This window comes from Ambystoma mexicanum, chromosome 8 (assembly GCF_040938575.1).
Source record: "Ambystoma mexicanum isolate Mex_15411 chromosome 8, UKY_AmexF1_1, whole genome shotgun sequence".
Taxonomy (NCBI): domain Eukaryota; kingdom Metazoa; phylum Chordata; class Amphibia; order Caudata; family Ambystomatidae; genus Ambystoma; species Ambystoma mexicanum.
In genome coordinates, this window is record NC_090929.1 from 452,746,753 (window position 1) to 452,772,817 (window position 26,065).

At 49.9% G+C, this 26,065-nt stretch overlaps 1 protein-coding gene across 14 annotated transcripts in view; it reads left to right on the plus strand.

The window, feature by feature from the left end:
- Positions 1–26,065, plus strand: part of RERE (arginine-glutamic acid dipeptide repeats) — a 2,107,422-nt gene that overhangs the window by 2,035,461 nt on the left and 45,896 nt on the right. For all 14 annotated transcript variants that reach the window (XM_069610039.1, XM_069610046.1, XM_069610044.1 and 11 more), the window contains 2 exons: positions 9,259–9,402; positions 15,829–16,009. In XM_069610039.1, the coding sequence (XP_069466140.1) occupies positions 9,259–9,402; positions 15,829–16,009 (325 nt within the window). The remainder of the gene's footprint in view (positions 1–9,258; positions 9,403–15,828; positions 16,010–26,065) is intronic.

The window sequence follows — 26,065 nt, forward strand, 5'->3', positions numbered from 1 at the left end:
GTCCGTATTAACTTTCTAGTCTCGGTTTTCAATTTTACTTAGGATTGGAGTTATCAAATATTCAGTGCATGTGCGCCTACACATCGTCCTAAACATGAGATCCATAATGACAGTTGTGCAAGTTCTCCTGCCCCTTGCGTTCATTATTTGACAGCGGTCTGGCAAAACTGGTTGTAACAGACCTAATTGATCTTCTAAATACTGATGTTCCAATAACCAGTCAGCTTTCTGGTGCCCCTCAACCTGTTAATTGTGGGTCATGGAGAACTGGTCTATACGTTTTAAGGTTTGGCTTTTCCAGCCAGTCTTGTATGGCTGAGGAGTGTCCGACATTGTTTGCAGATTTTATTTAGTAATCCAGTTTTGGGAGTTATATAGCTGGAGCTGCTTTGTTTGGCGCCAGCCATTCCACGTTACACCTTTCGCCAAGGCACATTTGCACATGTATTTGGCTGCCATAGTTTGAATTAACACATAATAATAAATCATGTTTACCATGTTAGATGGACTTTTTTTAAATTTGGTATTGCAAACGTGAATAGTTGGCAAATACTTGCTTAGGTTAGGATTCTGTTTTTGCGAGTGGTTTTAAACTTTTGAGCTTTGATCTTTTTAGCATACTGCATTCGTACGTTATTAGGAACGTTTTAACAATGATATTTTGCACTTTTAAAAATTTCTAGTGACTTATACTGTAGCTGCTCCAATATTGTTTTTTGCCCCCTGGTGATTCTGGGCACAAAACAAAGCTTCCTTACCTCGTTTTGCTGCCACATTGCCATTCGGATTGGGTGCACTTGTAACAAGACTACATTTCCCAACAGGCTTGTTGTTTTTTGTGCCCCATTTACCTATTTTCAGGCGCGTCAGTGCCTCCGGGTCTGGCCAGTCTGTGCTAGTCCGTGCTGACACGGCTGACTTTCTCCCGGGTTGAAACAATATTTGTTTACCAGCTTCTGTTGTAATGTGAGGAATTCATAATTTTTCTCACTGATTTCCATACTTGTCACCCCTCACAAACAAATACTGTTTATATGATGGAAAAAGTTACATTTAATAAGGAGGGGATATCAGCGGAAAGTAATGCGAGTAAACAGTTGAACACCTACTCTGTTCCCACAAGTGAGTTGTTGCGCTAGATGAAGCATGATGCTCCTAGGACACCTCCAGAAGACGCCCCCGCCACAAATCGCAAAAGGATTCTTGCGAAGCCTACATTTCTGAATGGGCACGCCTTTAAGGTTGCCTTAGTGAATACCAGGTCACTGGGAAAATCAGCTCTTGACATCCATGACTTTATTCTGGGCAATGATATAGATATTTTAGCCTTAATGAAAACTTGGCTGAAGGACTCCAGTGGTCCCATTATTGAAACAACCACTGCTATAGGCTTTTCCTTTTTCTGAAAAAAACGAGAAATGGGTACTGGAGGTGGCGTAGCACTTAACACAAGGGAGGATCTTCACCTCTTCCGGGTACCGTCCACCTGTGAGGGCTGCAAACTGCTTCATTTGAAAATTACTTCCTCCCCCATTCATTGTATCAACCTCTTTGTGACTTATCGTCCCCCAAATGAGATGCCAAATTTTAACAAGGATCTTATGGCCATTTTACCTCATTTTAACACCTCCAACTCATCGACTTTATTCATGGGAGATTTTAAGGTGGAAGGGAAATTCCGCAGATAAAGAAGCTATTTCTATTGATATTGTAATTCATAATAATGAAAGGACTCATATTAAAGGTAATATGTTGAACTGGGTTGCGACGAGTAACATGCAGGCTGACTTGTTCCATACTATTCCTTGTGTCTGGTCAGACCATTTTACTGTGATTTTTTAAATTACCTTTCCTGAAAAAATTATCCCTCAGGTGAAACCCTTTAAAAGGGTGACCTGTAGGGATATGAATGAAATTGGACAGGGTGATCTTGACAAATGTTTAGGTAGTATTATGGATCACACATCAGATCTTGATTCACCAGACTTGCTGGCTGTAAGACATGATCTAGCTATGACTGACATGTTGGACAGGATAGCGCCGGTGAAGACAGTGGTTGGGGACAGACCGAGCCACCAGAGCTAGTTTTCACCGACGCGCACTAAACTAAAACAGGAAAAACGATTTGCGGAGCATAAATGGAACAAAACCCAGACGGACGAAAATAAAACCGTCTAGAAAAATATTGAAAAGGAATATAGGGAAAATATCTTTACTGCTAAGAAAAATGTATAAAATGCAGAAATTGAGGGGTCCTCTAATAGCACAAGGCAACTTTTCCAAATCTTAAAAACCCTGGAAAAATCGCATCTTAAATCAGATCTAGTTTCTCCTACCAAGGAAGACTGCTGTAAGGTCTGCAAGCCTTTTCAGATAGGATCACCATAGCGCATGCAACATTTTCAGTCTCTGAACCTGTTCATAATAAGGCCTCCCAGAGTGAGGATGCTATGCTTTTTAATGTTTCTACTATATCCGTGCAGATTATGGAGGACATTCTCAAGAAAATGCGTCCCACCTGCTGTAATGGCGATACGATACCAGTTAAAATTATTTTAAATAATATCAGCATCTTTTGACCCTTCTTGACCCATTTTGCTAACACCACCTTCCGACATTGTACTATTCCTAGAAAGGTTAAGAAGGTTGTAGTTTCCCCATTATTGAAAAGGCAGGCTTATACCCCAAAGTCTTCAATAATTACAGACCAATCACAAATGTGCTCTTTCTTTTGAAACTTGTGGATCGAGTAGCCACCATGCAGCTACAAAAACATTTGGAAGAGACCAACATCTTTCTTTCCAGACAATCCGGCTTCAGTGAACACTATGCCATGGAAAGTGTGTTACTTGATCTTCAGAGCCAGATTATGGATTGTATTGACAAGAGCAAGGCAGGAGCGTTGATGATTCTCGACCTATCTGCGGCTTTTGATCTCTTAGATCATAAGAAACATTTATCTTCATTATCCTCAGTAGGTCAATGCTCGCCAGCAGGTTTGGAGTGGTTGGAGTCCTTTCTGTCGGGTAGGATGTCGAGAGTGTGTTGCAGTCAGGCCTCCTCGGGGCAATTTCCATCTAAATGCAGAGTACCGCAGGGAGCTTGTTTATCCCCTGCACTATTTAATATCTGTTAATGCCCTCTGTGCAATATCTTGGATAAAGCAGGAGTGAAATTTACCAACTACGCTGATGACACTCAGTTGCTGGTAGAACTGAGTGGAAATTACAGTGGTGACTTGAGAACAATACAGGATATTTATTATATCATCAAGGATTAGATGACTCAACATTGGCTATGCCTCAGTAGCAGAAAGACTGAGCTGCTGGTCTTTGGCTCTTCCCAAGCAAGGTCTAAATTGGGGCTGGGAAATGCAGAATTCACTATCGACGGCCATTCCATTGGAGCTTTAGACCAGGTTAAGACTTTAGGAGTTATAGTGGATCTGTCACAAGGTGCAGATCTGCATGTTAAAATTGTCATTAAAAAATTGTAGTACCACCTAAAGAGTCTTAGGTTGGTTAAACCATATGTCACAAATAAGAACTTCAAGATTTTTGTCAGAGCCATCATAATGCCCTGCATTGACTACTGTAATGCCTTGCTCGGGGGAGCCAGTAAAAATTGTACACAGAAACATGTCTGTGGAAAGGCGTACTGGGAAAGCAGGAAATAGATGCTACAAAACGAGGGGTGAAGGGAATATCATGGCACAGTTGATGGGTTTTTAACATCTGCGGGATACATATGTATGAAGTGCTCCTCTTTAGGACTGAAGTCACCTTATATGCTTACTGAATGCCTGTGAGTTGTGGCAGCACACTTAAGGAGATGGGATACGTTTGTATACTTGAGATAACTAGCTAGGAAGAGACCATACCCAGTGCACTGGTCTTCAAACTATAGATCTGCCCTGCCCCTTCTTCCCCCAAGAGGGCACTTGAAGGTTGTCCAGGAGGGCCACAATGCTCTTTAAGAGAGAGTATGGACACTGCTTTTATTAGAAAATATAAGCAGTTATAGCTTGGGGATCCTAGAAACAATATTTTTGCTGACTGGGTCGGGGGTCAGTATAAAAGGTTTTGAATACCACTCTCTGCAGACCATACAATTGCAGACTGTGCTTGTTCAGAATATAATATTGCAGTTGATCAAACAATATATATTAACAGTCAGTATAAACATACCTGAAGTTCACGTGGGTCTCGTTAAGACACAAAAGGCCAACCTTGTTAAGAAGAGAATTGTTCAGACAACCAAGAGATCTTGACGGTTTAGATTAGGTACATCTTGACAGCAGTGTTCTTGGGTATGCATAACATTGGTTCCTGTGTATAGAGTATTGATGTGCCCATTACATAAATGCATGGACGGATACAGCCATGAGAACACTCGAAAGACCTACTGATTTTGGCATTTCAGATGAAAACGTTTTGCATAGGTAAGACCATTGCAACATGATTGGTAAAGGCATTCTGAGAAATATCCCTATAAGTGACTGTAACAGAGGACACATCCCTTGCAGGATGATGGGCGTACATGAAGAAGAAAAACTAGCACATGTGCGGTGGAGTGTGTCTTCTTTTGAGGCACAAGTTTAAACTAGACCAAATTAATTTGATCACACATTACCACCACAGTCCATTCATTCGACAGAAAAGGGAACTTTCTCCAGGCAACTGTCACAGGAGGCCCTGGAAATTCTAATGCAGGTGACGTAAGACAGAATCTGCAAGAATGTTGTGACTGAGGAGGACACCAAGTGATAGGTGAAGAAATGTGTATAGACTGGCGAATACAAGCAAGAGAAATACAGAAAAAGGCAAAACTTCGTTTAAATATACAGAGTAGAGATGTTCTATATATTTGTTGAAGACTTTTGCTGCCTTTCCACCACTGTCCATGGAAAATCTCAAAAGAATAAATGGAGGAGACAATACAGAAGCAATGTGGATCTCCATTGCTATGTTGTTTGCAAGAGAAGCATTCACTTTCCAAACTGTTAGATTGTTGAACATTAAAATACTCTTGATGTACAATCTGATGATGTCCTTGAAGCAATGCACTAGTCTTTATTCAAATCTAGGGATGTTGAACTTTTTCTTGACTCCTGATATTGCATACGTTTCAGCCGGCTAAATGTAACTTACCCTTGTATGGACTTGTTCCAGGCGGCCATGAGGACTCCTGCAATTCACTATTGGTAAAATTGAATATTTGTGTTTGTTGTATAAAAAGGGGTGTCATGTTCACTTGGTCAGATTTCACAATTACGTTTATTTGCTTCGTTGGGTTAGTTTAAGACTTGCTTGTAAATTATCTTCACCAATATTGACTGAATATACGGAAACCTGTGGACTTGATATTTTTCTGGAGGTTTGAAGATAAAAAAAAACCTTCAATTATAGAAAGCCAGCACAGATATGCAGTTTGCAGAGGAATCCCGATAATGGTATTGTTAATAATGATCTGTTCAGTGTACTGTAAAGCTAAGGTTGTGTTGCTTACACATTTTCACATTACACAGTTTAACTGATGCTTTTTAAAGCCCCAAATGTAGCTAAACATAGTTTGTAGTCTCTGAAAACCAGGAGGGTCATTCCTTTATTGGCAGAACTGCTGAGAGCTGTGTGTGACCTTTGGTAATGCTTTGAGGAGTATTGATAATGGAACAGCTAAAATGATTCAATGTGAGTAAACAACTGCCACACTAGCCTTGATGGTTGTTTCTCCACTGCACTGCATTGGCAAAGCAGCAATATGTTTACGCATACTTTTTGGAACATTACATCCTTAGCTGAGGTGCAATAAGACGTATGGACCAAGTGGAACTGACAGTGTTAAGGATTATTTTAGAATTGCTTTATGCAAGTACCACCCTGTAAAGCATGTGAAATGTAAAAGATTAATTCTGCAAAAATGACTTGCCCGCAAAACTAGTTTTGTAGGTTAATTTCTGTTGGATTCACATGCGAACCACTCCGTTTTTTTTTTAAACAAGGTTATAAGTGAAACTAATATTGAATTGGTCCCCCAGGTTTATGCTGAATATCGCAGGGGTTTTTTAAACATTTTGAACCTTTCTAGATGGCAGGATAATGAAAAGCGTATGAATCTATAACCAACGTCAATCTGCAAACTAGTGTTCCAGGTAAATATATTTTCCATTAATCTTCTCAAGGAAGAATAAAACACACACAATAGCAGCTGTTACCCTAAGATCTACCATGATGGTCTACACTGAGAAATCTTTCCTGGGAACTGTTTTTAACAATGTAGACTAAGTACTTCAAGCAGAGTCATCAGAGTTGTTTTCTTAAAAAGATCGAGGTTGGTCCGCTTAAAGATGGACACATTTTAAGGTGCACCCAAAATATTAGTGATTCTTTCACATTGCACTATCTTAATGCAAATGCTGGGGGAATTGGAATAGGGGAGAAATAAAAAAAATACGTTTTAAATATACACTATTTAAGATTGTCTTTCATGGCATTCAAACTCAGTAACATTTTGAGTTTGCCGATTTTGGGACAAAATATTAAATTGTATTTGTGTGACACAAATGCTCTCCTTGCATAGCCGTTGTTTTATCATCTCTGCCAAGTTAACCGAAATATTTAAAAACAATTAACGTTGGTCACTACTTCCAGACTCATCTATTTGTCCTGTTACAAATTGCATCATAGACCCTTTTCCCTTCAGTATTGCTCATGGGTAACCTGCTGTATGCTGCCTTAGTTTGTAGTTCCCAATAACCAATCTTGCCGGTTTCCCATTCGTTCGGGTAACAGGCTGCGGATTCTCTAAGCATGGCAGTGCATCAATCAAACCATTCACTGATATTGAGAAGTTGTTGGCCCCGTCCCTGGACCAGATGCCTGTAGAGAAAACTGCCAGAATCTCTTTTAGAGCTTAGATTCACACAGATCACATGTCCACATCTCTTACGTGTTTGTACTTTTAGAACATGATCACAGCAGGTTTAGACATTAACTGAGATTGTGCAAAAAATAAAATGGGCAAAGGAAAAGAACTAGATGAAAACCCTAGCTGCTTTTTTTTCTGCAGAGGAGTATGTATGATACTGGGGATGGGCATACAGTACTAATGGAGGAAGTGTAAAAACTTTAAATCATCTTAGCAGCCCAGCCAAAATAAACCCACGGTAATCTTCCAGATACAAGCAGAGATGTCCCAAAGGCTCCACTAAATTGCAGATAAAAATGTCAAGCAATATTCCTAGTTGTTTGAGAACGTTGAATAGAGGTGGACAATTTGAAGCTTTTAGCCAAAGAAACATGGCAGAGGAATACCCAGGCAATCAGCGTAATTGTTCTTACTATGCAGTTACATTGTGAGTTGTATTTGTATGCAATTAGGAGGGACTACACAGAACATCTTTCCTGCATGAGGTAGGGAAACAGTGTATGGCTTAGTAAATGAGAGTTGAAGTGGTCACAAGGGACTGCTTGTTGATGGATGGAAAAGCTCTCTGGTTGTAAGGCACTTCAGTAGACTTCTGCTTTCCCAAGAATCCTGTTTATGAGGCATAGTAAAGATCCACTGCCTGCTTTGTTCTCCAAACTTATAAACCATTAAATGTGGTAACTCTGCAAGATTGTCTGCTGGAAGTGTGGGAACGAGATTGTATATAGGAGAGGTTGAATTGCAATGTTTGTGTTTTAAGAGGACCAAGGACAGTTCATGGGCAATGTTTCAGGGCAGAAATAGCTATATGTGAAAGCCTGTAAAAGTAGTTACTTGTTTAAGTTGTCTTTTTATTTAATTTTTGAACACCTTCCATTTCATTTCCATTGTCCGGGTTTATGGGCTGAATTATGAATTGAGGTTCTGCTGGGCGCTGCTTTCATGTATAGTATATTGGCTTCCCTTCTTAATAAAAGTCCACTCTTACCTACTGAGTGTTACTTGATGCTATGGCAGATATGTCTTATAAAAGATTTATTCTTTGGTCCATAGTTGCTGCTTCCAGCAGTAGGACTGGTGTTTTGATTCTTGCTAGAGAAGTTTGTCTTGACCCAGCAGAAGGTACAAGATAGTGTGGTTCTGTAAAGCAGTTGCATTCCTACTGGTAAGTAATCCCTCATTTAAAGTGATTGACCACTGTGTTGCTTCAATTTGGAGTGCCACTATGAACTCTGCTCTAAACAAAGGAGCTACATGGAATGTCGGGTAGGCTAAGAAAAGTGTGGTAATTAGGGTAGACCCTGAATGATTAATGAGTAGGGAGCACTATATAGGCTGGTGATGGCAGCTATTTTTAAATAATGGCCCAAATGTGTAATGGGAAACATTGTATCATTGGTGAGTATCCTCAGTCACTTGCAAATATACCCTATGCTTTTGCAGAAATTGATGCACTTCCTGATTGGTACTACCTTGTGGCCAGTCAAAGTTGAAGCACCAGAGCTGATTGGGTTCTCCTCCCAGCAGCCTGGAACACACACCCACACACGCACACAATCTGTTCAGGAATATATGCGTAATTAAGATGCTACTCTTACATATGAATATATTCTTCTGCAGAAATGAGGTGTTTGCATTGATTGGGAGCTAGCTATGTAAAAGAAGGCAAGTACATCTCCCACAGTCTGATGTAGGACCCAGTATGGGTGTGCATGGTCCAAAAAAACATTCTCTAATGTAGGCAAGTACATGTCCCAGAGTCTTGACGTAGGACCCAGTATGGGTGTGCATGGTCCAAAAAACATTCTCTAATGTAGGCAAGTACATCTCCCAGAGTCTTGCCGTAGGACCCAGTATTGGGTGTGCATGGTCCAAAAAACCATTCCGCAACATAGCTGCCTTATTTTTTGCTGTTTTGTTTAAGGGTGACTGCTATCTTCAGATGTCGCAGAGTAGAGATCCGAACATGGTGGGCACCCTGACTGTTGCCCCAAGTCAACAATGTAGCCCAGTGTCTGCTAGCAATAACATCCAGATAACTGCTCAAACTCCTGAGTGACTTAATCAATTAACTGAAAATGTCAGGGTTGGGTTGGGTTTGTTGGGCTTTTTCTGATTTTCCATCTTCTGGCTTTGGACGTCAAAATTGATTGCACAAAAATTAAAACTTAAGTCATTTCTCTGTAATGTGTTGGAAGTTTTGAGTTTTGTTCGAAAGTAGAATGTGTGCCCTTGTGTTTGCCAGTTTCGCTGAGGTTTTTTTCACAGCCTCCAAGATCCATGCAGCATTGGATTTTTCCCCTATTATTAAAGTGCTGTTTTTTCTCATAGGTTCAGCGGGACCCATGCACCCGTTAGATCCGCTGGCAGGTGGACCTCACCTGGCACGGTTTCCTTACCCACCTGGTGCCATTCCCAACTCGCTGCTTGGGCAGCCCCCACATGAGCATGAGATGCTGCGGCACCCTGTGTTTGGTGAGTTTACCATTACCTATTCATTTGGAGGCCATGATGTGTGTATGGTCAGATTTATCGTGGGAAAATGTACTTACATATAGTTTTTAAACATTTTGTCTGGATGATGACTTCTGTCCAGTGAGAAGGGCTACTCATTCCCTGGTCCCCACTCCGTACCACATTACCATTGTATACCTCCAAGGCATCACTTCACTTGTTAGACACACACCAGGCCTGATAGTGATGAAAATGTTCCAGAAGCCAAAGTATTTACAATTCTCCAGCATGGGGTCTGGCATGGATTCACATGCTCATGAATATTCCCCGTCGTCAGGCTGGGAATCCTCGGTAAAGAAAAAACCAGTATCAGTTTCGTTTCTGATCTGTCTTTCGTAGTAATAACCAATCACTGGTCTCTGCGTCATACTGACCACAGCCAATGACTGCCCTCTACCTAAGCACCGCCTCTGGCAGCCATCTTCAGATTTTTACCGCACGTTCATGTGTTGGGATCCTCGTGCTATTGCTCTCGAGCGTTAGTGCTATTTTTTCACGTTTTTTGCTCAAAAACTTCGTTTTTTCGGTCAAAAGAGCCTCAAGCTCCACCGACTCTCCATCCGATCAACGGGGACCCGTCTCGGATTTGTCTGCGCCCCTCAAGGGTGAAGATTCCATCGAGCTACGCTTTGGAGGACTCCAGAAGCTTCTCAGGCCCGGACATGGCCCAGGAGAAGGGAAGCTCGACGCCCGGAAAGCTGTTCAGGGTCTGCCCTGGATGCCAGCTGCAGAACGTCTTTAAGGAGGACAAACACTCCTTTTGTCTCTACTGCTTACATCAGGACAAGACGCACGTGGAGAAGGACTGTGCGTTTTGCGGCAATATGTCGGAGCGGACCATGAAGGACCGCCATCAACGTCTCGCCAACTGGCTGGAAGGGAAGAGCCCGTCAGGCGAGAAGAAGAGGAAGAAATCCGAGCGGTCTTCTAAGACCTTTGAGGACGCCCCGGCGACGGGGGTCCAGCACAAGGCCAAGCACCGCGAGTTCGCTGGCACCGGGAGCGCCGAACGGTCGGGCTCTACAGGCGCCAGGCAGGGCGCACCCTCCCCGGCACCTTCAACCACGAGCCAACGCTCTGGGTCGGGTAAGAGGAAGGGCGAGCACCCGGCAAAGCTCCTGGAGAGGCCCCGGTCGAGCTCGAAGGCCCCATCGGAGGGGGAGCGAGGCAGTGTCCCCCCCCCTCAAGGATAAGGCGGTGAGCGCACCTAAGGTGGTGAAGGCCTTAATCCATCCGGCCAAGCCCTTTATCGATACTGTCGCGGCGACCCTGGCTCAGCCTGTGGAGGCTACACCAGTGGTGGCGACCTCGGGGCTCAGAGTCTCCCTGCCACCTCGGAGGGAATCCTCTTTTGTGCCCATCGATAGGACCCCCTTGAAATCCCCGGCGGGGAAGAAAAAGGGGGGGCAGGGTGTCGTCGTAGATTCGGCTTCAACCTCGGAGGAAGTGCTGATCGAGGTCTTAAGCCACGGCCTTGGCGTGGAAGAAGACCGGCCCGTCGGGATGGATCCCGACGCGGGTGACGACATCGTCGAGGGTGCCGACGGGGCCCCTGATCGCCCGTCGGATTCCCCTCTGCCAGCGCCGCAGGACAACTCGACGGCCATTTTGTTGGCTATACAGTCCTTATGCTCAGAGATAAGGACGAGACTACCGTTGCCGACGGAGGAACCTCTCCCGTCGGGGGATCCTGAACCGGGACCTTCTGGCGTTCCCCCGCCCAAGAAAAGGAGGATTCACCCTCCACCTCCTTTTCAGCCGTCGCGCACCGTCCAGCCCTCCTCCCCGTCCACCCGAGGGGATGATACGGGGACTGACACGGCAGCGACTGGTACGGACGACGAGGTATACGACGAGGATCTACCGTCGTCACCTCCCACCAGGGCTTCTCCGCCCGACGAGATTGGTTCGTTCCACTCCATGATCGCCAGGGCATCCGAGCTTTTCCAACTCTGCCCTGAGGAGAAGAAAAAGGAAGGATTCCTTTATCAACGGCGCGAGGCCAAGAGGAAGACGGTCCTCGCGGTGCCTCTACTGGACGACATTTGGGATGAGGGCCTCGCCCTCCTCAAGAACCCTTCCACTACGCCAGCTAGAAGAGACCGGTACGAGAAGAAGTACCGGGTCCCGGACGCGGCTCCCCTGTGCCTCCGGGCACAGCCTACCCCGGACTCCGCGGCGGCCAGGAAGAAAGCAGGGGGGGGTGCAGCCTCCACATCGACTTCCCCACCGGACGGCAAGGGAAAGAAATTGGACACTATGGGACGCAGGGTCATCTCGTCTGCAGCGACGACGATTAAGGCGGCCAACGCCTTGGCTATCGTGGCCCGCTACGACAGGGAGCTATGGTACAAACTGGCTCCCCTGCTGGACTTCCTACCGGACGACAAGAGGGCGGATGCCCTGGAGATCCTACGGGAAGGTGAGGTGGCGTCGGACCACGCCATCACTATTGTGACGGACATCGCCGACACTGGATTTCGCCAGTTGGGCAACGGCGTGTGCCTTAGGCGGCGTGGATGGCTCAAGGCTACGGACTTCCGTCAAGACGTACAGACCAGAGTCCTGGACATGCCGTTCGATGGGAACAACCTGTTTGGGAAAACAGTGGACGATTCCCTTCATGCCATTAAAGCGGACACAGACGGCCCAGGCCCTTGGGGTTCTGCAGCAACGACGGACGCCCTTTCGGAGCAGCGGAGGCAAGGGCGCCTCCAAAGGTTCCGGCGGCGGTTTCTCCACCTACCGTCAAGCGGCCCGCTCGTCGTCTCAGGAGGCCTACAGAGGACGAGGCAAGTCTGGTGGACCCCGCCGTCGTCGCCAAGGAGGTCAAGGCGGCAAAGCCTCGTCGAAACAGGATTGAACTGACCGGGAGGCCGGCTGACGAGCTTCGTCAGCGTGTGGGAGTCCATCTCCACCGACCGTTGGGTGCTGGATGCCTTAGCCCGGGGCCACGCGCTCGAGTTTCAAAGAAGGTGCCCGCGCGTCCCCCCCGTGGCCAGGAAAGAGCTTCACGTCCCTCAGCTTCTCCTGGAGGTAAGGGCGATGCTCAGGAAGGGCGCCATCGAACTCGTCCCAAAGAGGCTTCGGGGCTCCGGAGTTTACTCTAGATACTTCCTCGTGAAGAAGACGGGAGGATGGCGCCCCATCCTAGACCTGCGACGTCTGAACAAATTCATCAAGGCGCAGAAGTTCCGGATGGTCACCCTCCAGCACGTCCTGGGTCAGCTGGAGGAAGGAGACTTCCTGTCGTCGTTGGATTTGGAGGATGCCTACTTCCATATTCCCATCCTAAAGGGGCACCGAAAATTCCTCAGGTTTGTGGTCCAAGGGCGTCACTACCAGTTCAAAGCCCTCCCCTTCGGACTACGGTCGGCACCCAGGGTATTCACCAAGTGCCTTGCACCTGTGGCGGCGCAGCTGCGCCGCGAGGGGATCCACGTCTACCCCTACCTGGACGACTGGCTCATCCGAGCCAAGACGACGGAGCTCGCCGTGGAGCACACGGCAAGGACCGTCCAACTTCTCACGGACCTGGGATTCTCCGTGAACTACGCCAAGTCCCACCTGGTACCCGCGCAAAACGCACGGTTTCTGGGAGCGAAGCTCGACACAGTGTCCCTTCTGGCCTCCCCGTCGGAGGAAAGGACCAGGTCCATCCTGGGCAAGGTACAGCGGATGTTGGCTTCCGACGCGGCCAAGGTGAGGTCCATCAAGTCCCTCCTCGGAATGATGTCTTCTTGCATCTACCTCATTCCCATGTGCAGGCTCCGGATGCGCCCGTTGCAGGAGTTCCTGGACGCGCGCTGGATCCAAACGACGGGCGGCTTCGAGGAGAGGATCACACTCGACGAGAGTTTCCGCCGAGCGGTCCGGTGGTGGGGCACCCGCGCGCATCTGACAGCTGGCATGGACTTCCGGACCCCAGACCACCAGGAGACAGTGACCACGGATGCCTCCCTGGAAGGGTGGGGAGCGCACACCGAAAATCTGCACACGAGAGGCCTTTGGCTCCCGACGGAGAAGTCCCTCCATATCAACGTCCTGGAGCTCCGTGCAGTGTTCTGGGCCCTCAGGTCCTTCCTTCCGTCCCTCAAGGGCAAGGTGGTGAGGATCTTTACCGACAACACCACCACCATGTTTTACATCAGGAAACAGGGCGGAACCAGGTCCCCAGCACTGTCCAAGGAGGCGCAGGACCTGTGGCATTGGGCCGTCGCCCAAAGGATGTTTCTGGTGCCGTTTCATCTGGCAGGGATAAAAAACACCATCGCCGACTCACTCAGCAGGGAGCTGCGCTCGTGCCACGAGTGGGAACTACGGCAGGATCTAGTGGATCGCCTCTTCCGACGGTGGGGCACACCCCAGATCGACCTGTTCGCGACGGCGACGAACTCCAAGTGCCGGAGATTCGCCAGCAGGTTTCCCCAGGCGAGGAGCATGGGCGATGCTTTCTCGTTCCCCTGGGAGGGCCCGTTCCTCTACGCGTTCCCTCCTTTGCCACTTCTAATCCAGCTCGTCAACCAGCTCAAGAGGTCAGGGTGCAGGATGATCCTCGTCGCACCTGCGTGGCCGAGGCAGATATGGTTCCCGGACCGTCTGGACTTGTCAGCGTCCCCGCCAATCAAGCTGCCGGTGGACGCGGATCTACTCTCCAGGGAAGGAGGCGCCATCCTCCACCACGATCCGAAATCGCTGAACTTGCAGGCCTGGCTCCTGCAGCGCTAGAGTTTGGAGGATACGACATACCGGCCGACTGCAGAGAGGTTCTTGCAAAGGCCAGGGCGTCCTCGACTCTTAAATGCTACGGACACAAATGGAAGAGGTTCTCTGTCTGGTGCCACGCACAGAAGATTAACCCTCTACGGATTACGGCTCCCCAGGTACTGCCGTACCTGCTGACGCTGGCCAAAGCTGGACTGGCACACGCGTCCATCAAGATTCATCTTGCTGCGATCTCCCGATACACCAGAACCACGGGGCGGACGTCCTTGTGGTCTCATCGTCTGGTGAAAGAGTTCATGAAGGGACTGTTCATATCGTTCCCGCCGGTGAAGGCTCCGGCCCTGGCGTGGGAGCTCAACGTGGTGCTGACCAAGCTCATGGGACCTCCGTTCGAGCCTCTGCACTCGGCCCCGTTGAAGTTTCTGTCGTGGAAAACAGCGTTTCTTGTGGCCATCACCTCCGCACGACGGGTGGGAGAGATCCAGGCCCTTTCCTGCAAGGCCCCGTACTTGACTTTTCACGACACGAGGGTAGTGCTCAGGACGCACCCCTCCTTCATGCCCAAGGTACCGTCGGACTTCCATCTCAACGAACCCTTGGTGTTGCCTGTGTTCTTCCTGTCGCCTTCGTCGCCGGCTGAGAGGACTTTGCACTCGCTGGATGTCGCTAGAGCGCTGAAGTTCTACGTGGACCGCACGAAGTGTTTTCGGAAGACGTCACAACTCTTTGTGAACTTTGGACCTGTCAATCAGGGAAAGGCTCTCTCGAAGGCTTCCATTTCCAGATGGCTCTCCGGCTGTATCATGTACTGTCATCGGTTGGCAAACCGACCGCTGCCTGGCCGTCCGAGAGCCCATTCCACCAGAGCGATCGCAGCTACCACGGCGTTCCTTTCTGGTGTGCCCCTGCTGGACATATGCAGGGCTGCTACGTGGAGGTCGACGCACACCTTCACGAAATTCTACTGCGTCGATCGGGATTCCAGGGAGGAGTCCAGGGTCGGCCAAGCAGTGCTGCGCAACCTGTTCGCCTGAGGTGAGCCTGGTGAGGAGGTAAGATGCTTAATGTTGAGTTTGATGTAATGCTTAATGTTGAGCCTTTGCCACCTCCCGTGGTTGTGCATGTGTGTACTGCTATGTATTCTTTATTCATGAGCATGTGAATCCATGCCAGACCCCATGCTGGAGAAGGAACAAGTTACTTACCTGTAACTGTTGTTCTCCAGCATGGGTCTGGCATGGATTCACATGCGAACCCTCCCGCCTACCCCTCTGCGGCTCTTCACTTGGTCATACTGCCACTTCACGTGCTTCCAAATCTGAAGATGGCTGCCAGAGGCGGTGCTTAGGTAGAGGGCAGTCATTGGCTGTGGTCAGTATGACGCAGAGACCAGTGATTGGTTACTACTACGAAAGACAGATCAGAAACGAAACTGATACTGGTTTTTTCTTTACCGAGGATTCCCAGCCTGACGACGGGGAATATTCATGAGCATGTGAATCCATGCCAGACCCATGCTGGAGAACAACAGTTACAGGTAAGTAACTTGTTCCTTCTGTTAAAGCCAAGTAAGGTTGGGCATTACTATGATTCATAATTGTTAACGGAGCCTTTTATTTCTTGAACATAAGTGAATTACCTTCCTTTCTTTTGTGTCCTTAGGTACTCCATATCCCAGAGACCTACAAGGTGGACTCCCACCCCCCATGTCTGCAGCACACCAACTGCAGGCAATGCATGCTCAGTCTGCAGAGCTACAGAGGCTAGCCATGGAACAGCAGTGGTTGCACGGACACCACCAGATGCATGGGGGTCACCTACCCAGTCAGGAAGACTATTACAGGTTGGTATAATTTATACAACTCAATGTGGGGAATACCTACCTTGCCTTAAGCTTTTAAAGGGACATCTAGATCTGGCAGAGAAAAGCAGATGTAAGGAAAGTGTACAGAGCCATGCTTTTAAGGGAAAGCAAGGACCACAACCAGAGACTCTTAAGGGTGCACATGGAACAAGAAAAGGGAGAGGACGAACTGATGGGTTACTTCAAAAGTAATACAAGCTGAGCATGATCCCTGGGACAAGCAAAGATCTGTGAGAGTAGAGACCACCCAGACTGAAAGTGTGCATGATAGGAAACAATGTAAAAGGTACAAATTGTTCGAGAGAGGTGTGGGGGGGGGGGATCTGCACAGTGCTGTTGAGGAGTGTTGAGGAGTGCAAGGAAAGGGGTTGCTTAATGGAGAAAAGTGTGCCACCAAGCTGCGACTGTGTCCTGTGAAGTAACCTCTTTGTACAAAATCCAATGGTAATAAAGAAAAATCAATGAAACGCCCTTTTATTAACATGCAACTCTTAAAAGCTGATACACACCTTAAACCTCTGTGAAATGCTGTTATTACCCTCCCACCACGAGTTAAGCTGTTTTGTTTTGTGTGGCTCCAGATGTGCCATTTTCTTCAGCATTGCATCTTTCATAGATTTACATGCTTTTTGCAATATTCCCAGTCATTAGGCTTGCAATATTTGGTAATATTAAAGCAGTTTCATTTAGAAAATGAAAGAAACAGCAGTCACTTCCATGTTCTTAGTGTTGGTTTGGGACATTTACCCTTTAGCCAGTTGCCACCCGTGGAGGCCATATTCAGATTCCTACTGCACATTCCATGTTTTGGGACTCCTCTCCAAGTTCTCTAACATTATTCAATGATTTTGAGAAGAATTTAGATCCTACAACCTTACTTTTCACAACTTTGGAAAGCCACAGATAAGTACTTTCTTTTGTGGGGTGTATACCCATCTGGTGTTCCATTACTGGACACGTACCTCTGTGTCCCCAGGATAGAGCTCTGTGGAGTGTCGGTCCTTTCCCTTAACATGACTGAATCCAAGAAAGAGTCTTCAAGTCTTTTTCTGCTTGCCACCTCAAGAAAATCTACATTAGAGATCATCAACACTAGGAGTGTCTCTATTGCCTGTATCCGGACCATGACCCTACCTCCTGCTCTATATGCTATTCTTTTTCAAATAAAACCTTGAAAGACATACACAAGAGAAGGGTGGCCTATCTGGATGAGGGGACTTTGGCCTCTGTTGCGGCTTCAGTGAGAATCCTTGCCACCCTGCGCAAAAGTAAGCCCACAGAAGAGGTTGAGATCCCACAAGGAGGCTTATCCTCCCTATTTGCGCTTATCCATCCTCCTATCTTTTTCCTCTGCCTCATCCTTCCAAGGCAGAGAGCGATTCTATCGACTGGACCCAATGTGGGTACTCGGCTACTGTTAGGGAGAATATTAATTTCAATGGATGTGTCCTCCCAAGTATTCCTCATCTTATGATAATTGTATCCCAGCTTCAGCTGCTTCAGAATATTTTTTCACCAGAGAGCGCTGTGTTTGAGACCGTGGAGTTGAAGTCCCTCGAGGGTCGCCGTCGGGCGTCGACGTCATCCCCTGTATAAATGGCTCGAGCAGCACCCGTTACCTCAGTTCCGTTTTTCTGATGCAACTGCTTCGTGTTACAAACGGCGCATCAATAATTTCTTCGATGTCTTTGTCTTCAACTCCATCCACACCCAAGACAGGATTCAAAAAATGTCTGAAGTGTGGCCGGAAGATGTCTATAACCGACCCCCATTGGAATTGCCTCTGGTGCCTCAGCCCAGACCATCGGGTTGATGAGTGCGGGTCCTGTCAGGCCATGTCAAATAAGGCTCTTAGGGAATGCAAAGGTAAGTGTCATGATGCCTACCCCCGGGGACCCAGACCAGGTCCAGCAACCCCAGAAGCAGGCATCAAGTTATTTTGAGAAAGCCCAAAAACCACTGCTAGGGGCTGTTTGGGTGCAGTCCTGGTGCCTATGGCGCCAGGCTCATATGGAGAGTCAGTCCTGGCGCAATAGGCGCCAGGCTCATAGGTTAGAACTTACCTGATGCAGACCATGTTGCAAGCTTACCTGATGCAGACCATGCTACAAGCTTACCTGATGCAGACCATGCTGCAAGAGCTCCAAGCCAAATGAGGCTTGGAAGGGTCTATTTTACCTAGCGACTATTTTTTAGTCTGGCGGGGCTGGGGAGGAATACTTACCTGGGACTACTTTGGAGGCTATTTAAACCACGCCCAAAGAGCAGCACACGCTTTGCGTTATTCTGCATCCAGCAGCGTAACGCTCACCGTGCCTGCAAGTCTGCATCCAGTCTTCTTCCACGCCCGCCTCAAGTTTGGAGCTCCTAGAAAAAGGGAGAAAGAAGGAGAAAAGGTTAGAACAAGAGCAATACCTTTGATCCTGGCATGGATTCACATGCTCAGGAATATTCCCCGTTGTCAGGCTGGGAATCCTCGGTAAAGACAAATCAGTATCAGTTTCGTTTCTGATCTGTCTTTCGTAGTAGTAACCAATCACTGATTTCTGTGTCATACTGACCACAGCCAATCACTGCCATCTCCCTAAGCCCCGCCTCTGGCAGCCATCTTCAGATTTTTACCGCATGTTCAAGTGTTGGGATCCTCGTGCTATTGATCTCGAGCTTTAGTGCTTTTTTCTCGCTTTTTCTTAGGAAAATTTTCTCTTTTTCGGTCAAAAGAGCCTCAAGCTCCACCGTTTCTTTATCCGATCAACGGGGACCCGTGTCGGATTCTTCTACGCCCCTCAAGGGTGAAGATTTCGTCGAGCCACGCTTTTGGAGGACTCCAGAAGTTTCTCAGGCCCATCTCGATCATGGCCCAGGAGAAGGGAAGCTCGACGCCTGGAAAGCTGTTCAGGGTCTGCCCTGGATTTCAGCTTCAGAATGTCTTTAAGGAGGACGAACACACCCTTTGCCTCTACTGCCTGCATGAGGACAAGACGCACGTGGAGAAGGACTGTGCGTTTTGCGGCAATATGTCGGAACGGACCATGAAGGACCACCATCTGCGTCTCGCCAACTAACTGGAAGGGAAGAGCCCGTCAGGCGAGAAGAAGAAGTCCGAGCGGTCTTCTAAGACCTTTGAGGGCGCCCGGCGACGGGGGGTCCAACAGAAGGCCAAGCACCGCGAGTCCGCTGGCACCGGGAGCGCCGAACGGTCTGGCTCTACGGGCGCCATGCAGGGCGCATCCTCCCCGGCGCCATCAACCACGAGCCAACGCTCTGGCTCGGGTAAGAGGAAGGTCGAGCACCCGGCGAAGCTCCTGGAAAGACCCCGGTCGAGCTCGAAGGCCCCATCGGAGGGGGGAGCGAGGCGGTGACCCTCCACCCAAGGAGAAGGCGGTGAGCGCACCTAAGGTGGTGAAAGCCTTAATCCACCCGGCCAAGGCCTCTATTGAGACAGTCGCGGCGGCCCTGGCTCAGCCTGTGGAGGCTACACCAGTGGTGGCGACCTCGGGGGCCCAGAGTCTCCCTGCCACCGCGGAGGGAGTCCTCTTTCATGCCCATCGACAGGACCCCCGTGAAACCTCCAACGGAGAAGAAAAAGGGGGGGCAGGAGGTCGTCGTGGATTCGGCCTCAACCTCTGAGGAGGAGCTAATCGAAGTCTTAAGCCACGACGTTGGCGTGGAAGAAGACCAGCCCGTCACGAGGGACCCGACGTAGGAGACGACGAGAACGTCGAGGGTGCCGACGGGGCTCCTGACCGCCCGTCGGACTCCCCTCAACCAGTGCCGCAAGACAACTCGGCGGCCATTTTGTTGGCTATACAGTCCTTATGCTCGGAGATAAGGACGAGATTGCCGTTGCCACCAACGGAGGAACCTCTCCCGACGGGGGACCCGGAGCCAGGCCCTTCTGGAAGCCCTCCTCCTAAGAGAAGAAGGATTCATCCTCCACCTCCTTTTCAACCATCGCGCCCTGCTCAGCCCTCCTCCCCGTCCACGACCCGTGGGGATGATACAGGGACTGACACGGCCGCGGCGGGGACAGACGACGAGGTTTACGACGAGGATCTCCCGTCGTCGCCTCCTCCCAGGGCTTCCCCGCCCGACGAGATTGGATCGTTTCATGCCATGATCGCCAGGGCATCCGAGCTTTTCCAGCTCTGCCCGGAAGAGAAGGAAGGTTTCCTTTATCAACGGCGCGAGACCAAGAGGAAGACGGTCCTCGCTGTACCTCTACTGGACGATATCTGGGATGAGGGTCTCGCCCTCCTCAAGAACCCATCCACAACGCCTGCGAGAAGGGATCGGTACGAGAAGAAGTACCGGGTCCCGGACGCGGCCCCCTTGTGCCTTCGGGCATAGCCGACCCCGGACTCGGTCGTCTCCGCGGCGGCCAGGAAGAAAGCGGGGGGGCCTCGGCCTCTACGTCAACCTCCCCGCCGGACGACGAGGGAAAGAAATTGGACACGATGGGACGCAGAGTCATCTCATCGGCAGCGACGAAGATTAAGGCTGCCAACGCCTTGGCTATCGTAGCCCACTACGACAGGGAGTTGTGGTACAAAATCGCCCCCCTGCTGGACTTCTTACCAGACGACAAGAGGGCGGAGGCCCTAGAGATCTTGCAGGAAGGAGAAGTGGCGTCGGACCACGCCATTACGATAGCGACGGACATCGCTGACACTGGATTTCGCCAGTTGGGCAACGGCGTGTGCCTTAGACGGCGTGGATGGCTCAAGGCAACTGACTTCCGTCAGGACGTGCAGACCAGAGTCTTGGACATGCCGTTCGACAGGAACAACCTGTTTGGGAAAACAGTGGATGATTCCCTACAAGCCATCAAGACGGAGACGGCCCGGGCTCTTGGTGTTCTCCAGCAACGACGGCCGCCCTTTTGGAGCGGCGGAGGCAAGCAGGGTGCCTCCAAAGGTTCCGGCGGCGGATTTTCCACCTATCGTCAAGCGTCCCGTTCGTCGTCACAGGAAGCCTACAGGGGCCGAGGCAAGTCGGGCGGACCCCGCCGTCGTCACCAAGGAGGACAAGGCGGCAAAGGGCCGTGGGGTCGGGCCCCCACCGAAGTACCCCGGTGGGAGGCCGGCTGGCGAACTTCGTCAGCGTGTGGGAGTCCATCTCCACCGACCGTTGGGTGCTGGACGCCCTGGCCCAGGGCCACACGCTCGAGTTTCTAAAGAAGTGCCCGCGTGTCCCCCCCGTGGCCAGGAAGGAACATCACGTCCCTCAACTTCTCTTGGAGGTAAAGGCGATGCTCAAGAAAGGCTCCATCGAGCTCGTCCCAAAGAGGCTTCGGGTCTCCGGAGTTTACTCAAGATACTTCCTCGTGAAGAAGAAGACGGGAGGATGGCGTCCCATCCTGGACCTACGACGACTGAACAAATTCATCAAGGCACAGAAGTTCCGGATGGTCACCCTCCAGCACGTCATGGGTCAACTGGAGGAGGGAGATTTCCTGTCGTCGGATTTGGAGGATGCCTACTTCCATATCCCCATCCTAAAGGGACACCGAAAGTTTCTCAGATTCGTGGTCCAAGGGCGTCACTACCAGTTCAGAGCCCTTCCCTTCGGATTGAGGACGGCACCCAGGGTGTTCACCAAGTGCCTCGCATCGGTGGTGGCGCGGCTGCACCTGGAGGGGATCCACGTCTACCCCTACCTGGACGACTGGCTCATCCGAGCAAAGACAAAGGAGCTCGCCGCGGAACACACGGCGAGGACCGTCCAACTACTCACGGACCTGGGATTCTCCATAAACTACGCCAAGTCCCACCTGGTGCCCGCTCAAGATGCGCTGTTTCTAGGAGCTTTCTGGCCTCTCCGTCGGAGGAAAGGACGAGGGCCATCTTGGGCAAGGTGCAGCGAATGCTGGATGCGGCCAGGGTGAGGTCCATCAAGTCCCTCCTCGGAATGATGTCTTGTTGCATTTATCTCATCCGCCTGTGCAGGCTTCGGATGCGCCCGTTACAGGAGTTCCTGGATGCTCGCTGGATCCAGACGACAGGCAGCTTCGAGGACAGGATCACACTCGACGAGAGATTCCGACGAGCGATCCGGTGGTGGGGCACCCGCACGCATCTGACGGCGGGCATGGACTTCCAGACCCCGGGCCACCAGAAGACAGTGACCACGGATGCCTCCCTGGAAGGGTGGGGAGCGCACACCGAAAATCTGCACGCAAGGGGCCTTTGGCTGCCGACGGAGAAGTCCCTCCATATCAATGTCCTGGAACTCTGTGCAGTGTTTTGGGCCCTCGGGTCCTTTCTTCCGTCCCTCAAGGGCAAGGTGGTGAGGATCTTCACCGACACCACCACCATGTTCTACATCAGGAAGCAGGGCGGTACCAGATCCCCAGCCCTGTCCAAGGAGGCTCAGGATCTGTGGCATTGGGCCGTCGCCCAAGGGATGTTTCTGGTGCAGTTTCATCTGGCAGGGATAAAAAATACCATCGCCGCCTCGCTCAGCAGAGAGCTGCGCTCGTGCCACGAGTGGGAACTACGACAGGATCTAGTGGACCGCCTCTTGCAACGGTGGGGCCACCCCAGATCGATCTGTTCGCGACGGCGACAAACTCCAGGTGCCAGAGGTTCGCCAGCAGGTTTCCCCAGCCGAGGAGCATGGGCGATACTTTCTCGTTCCCCTGGGAGGGCCTGTTCCTATATGCATTCCCTCCATTGCCGCTGCTGATCCGGCTCATCAACCAGCTCAAGAGGTCACGGTGCAGGATGATCCTCGTCGCACCTGCGTGGCCGAGGCAGATATGGTTCCCGGACCTTCTGGACTTGTCAGCGTCCCCGTCAATCAAGCTGCCAGTGGACGCGGATCTTCTCTCCAGGGAAGGAGGTGCCATCCTCCATCACGATTCGAAGTCGCTGAACTTGCAGGCCTGGCTCCTGCAGCGTTAGAGTTTGGAGGTTACGACATACCGGCCGACTGCAGAGAGGTTCTTGCAAAGGCCAGGGCGTCCTCAACTCTTAAATGCTACGGACACAAATGGAAGAGGTTCTCTGTCTGGTGCCACGCACAGAAGATTAACCCTCTACGGATTACGGCTCCTCAAGTACTGCCGTACCTGCTGACGCTGGTCAAGGCTGGACTGGCGCACGCTTCCATCAAGATTCATCTTGCTGCGATCTCCCGATACACCAGAACCACGGAACGGACGTCTTTGTGGTCTCATTGTCTGGTGAAAGAATTCATGAAGGGACTGTTCAGATCGTTCCCGCCGGTGAAGGCCCCGGCGTGGGAGCTCAACGTGGTGCTGACCAAGCTCATGGGACCTCCGTTCGATCCTCTGCACTCGGCTCCGTTGAAGTTCTTGTCGTGGAAAACAGCGTTTCTTGTGGCCATCACCTCCGCACGACGGGTGGGTGAGATCCAGGTCCTTTCCTGCAAGCCCCCCGTACTTGACTTTTCATGACACGAGGGTAGTGCTCAGGACGCACCCCTCCTTCATGCCCAAGGTGCCGTTGGACTTCCACCTCAACGAGCCCTTGGTATTGCCTGTTTTCTTCCCGTCGCCTTCGTCGCCGGCTGAAAGGACTTTGCACTCGCTGGATGTGGCTAGAGCGCTGAAGTTCTACGTGGACCGCACGAAGAGTTTTCAGAAGACGTCACAACTTTTTGTGAACTTTGGACCTGTCAATAAGGGGAAGGCTCTTTCGAAGGCTTCCATTTCCAGATGACTCTCCTGCTGTATCAAGTACTGTCATCGGTTGGCAAACCGACCGCTGCCTGGCCGTCCGAGAGCCCATTCCACCAGAGCGATCGCAGCTACCACGGCGTTCCTATCTGGTGTGCCCTTGCTTGACATCTGCAGGGCTGCTACGTGGAGGTCGACGCACACCTTCACGAAAATCTACTGCGTCGATCGGGATTCCAGGGAGGAGTCCAGGGTCGGCCAAGCAGTGCTGCGCAATCTGTTCACCTAAGGTGAGCCTGGTGAGGAGGTAAGAATTGCTTAATGTTGAGTTTTGGATGTAATGCTTAATGTTGAGCCTTTGCCACCTCCCGTGGTTGTGCATGTGTGCACTGCTATGTATTCTTTTATTCATGAGCATGTGAATCCATGCCAGACCACATGCTGGAGAAGGAACAAGTTACTTACCTGTAACTGTTGTTCTCCAGCATGGGTCTGGCATGGATTCACATGCGAACCCTCCCGCCTATCCCTCTGCGACTCTTCACTTGGTCATACTACCACTTCTCGTGCTACCAAATCTGAAGATGGCTGCCAGAGGCGGGGCTTAGGGAGATGGCAGTCATTGGCTGTGGTCAGTATGACACAGAAATCAGTGATTGATTACTACTACGAAAGACAGATCAGAAACGAAACTGATACTGATTTTTCTTTACCGAGGATTCCCAGCCTGACGACGGGGAATATTCATGAGCATGTGAATCCATGCCAGACCCATGCTGGAGAACAACAGTTACAGGTAAGTAACTTGTTCCTTCCACCGCATCCTCCTGCATGTTCCCGCCGCATTCCGGCACCTAAGGAGTAGACAAGAACAGCAAGGTGAGTCAAGGGAATACACAGAGGAATATTAGTTACCCCCCCATAGACTTACCTGATTTTACCACCGGGGGTGCTATGCCTCTTCACGGGTCGGCGCAGCTTCCACTGCATCTTCGCCGAACCCCGGCCCCTAAGGGGAAACAAAAGGACAGCAAGGTGAAACAAAGGGACTATCAAGGGGAACCCTCCTCACCACAATAGACTTACCTGATTTTACCGCCGGAGGTATTATTCTCGAGGCTTCATACTTTCTCTCAGCGCCTGAATAAGGGAGAAAGCAACAGGTTACATAGTGACATTATTTATCGAACTGTGTTGGAAATACAAGTCCTTACCAGAATATTACCGGTTGCCAAGAGGAACTCTTCACTAGGGTCAAGCTGCAATCTGCAAGGAATCGGACAAGAGTGAAAGTCAGGCATTTGAACTCTTAAGAACTACATACTTTTCGGAGTCAATATTGTTCTGGAACTCACCAATTCCTTCGAGCCAGTGAAGCAACTGGTTATCAACGCACCCCTGCGCTTCATGCAGGATGGAAAGCTCATCTTTTCAAACCATCAGGTGAGACTATAAGAGGGGACATCAAAGGTGATCCGTGGGGACAACAGTGAGGGGTGAGGGGATTTACACTCAACTCCACGGGTGGTTAATTCCCTTTCTCCATTTGCAGAAGAATATTCCTATGGGCCAAGCAAACGAAGCTGCGTGGGCCAGTCCAGTCCGTCATCTCGGCCCTACACGTCACATTGGTGGAGACCGCAGCTGTCCAGTTCAGATCGACGCCTCTGTGGGAGCCAGGTGAGCGTAACAGTAAGCTGGCGGGGGTGAAGAAATGTAAGTCTTCGTAAAGACAAGAGGATTCGGATGAATCCGGTAGAAAATCTTGTCACGAGTCGAGGAGGTGAAGATCGGAAAGTCGCTCGAGGAAGTCTTCCTCGTCTTCGACGAAAGTGTCACACAAGCGACGTCATAGGTCTTCTTCCTCCTCGTCCTCTTCTGAGAGGAGAGTTACTTACCCTTCAAAGCACGATTCCTTAGAAAAATGGGAGGCCTTCAGGGCTTCGATGCTGAAAATATTCGAGAAAGCGGCCCAGACCCCCTCGAAGTTGCCGAGTGGTGATCATGCCTCTACTCACTCCAAAAGTGACAGAGGAAAATCAAGTTCCAAACACACAAGGGTTGAAAAAGAGTCGAGTGTCTTCGCGGGAAAGTTCCCCGACGCCTCGCACAAAGTCTAAGCCTCCGGTGCATAAATCGGGGCTAACGGAATCGGCATCGACGTTGAAACCAAAACTCAACACCATCGACGACCATAGCATTGAGACCGATGACAAAAATGACGTCGACACCATTAGCTGTATCGAAGCCTCCTTCAACAGCATCGAAGCCTCCTTCGACACCGTCGAAGCCAGCGTCTACCCTATCAACGCCTTTATCGAGGCCTTCTTTGATACCAAGATCCAAGTCGACGCCATTATCCATACCTAGGTAAATTCCACATTCTTTGCCTG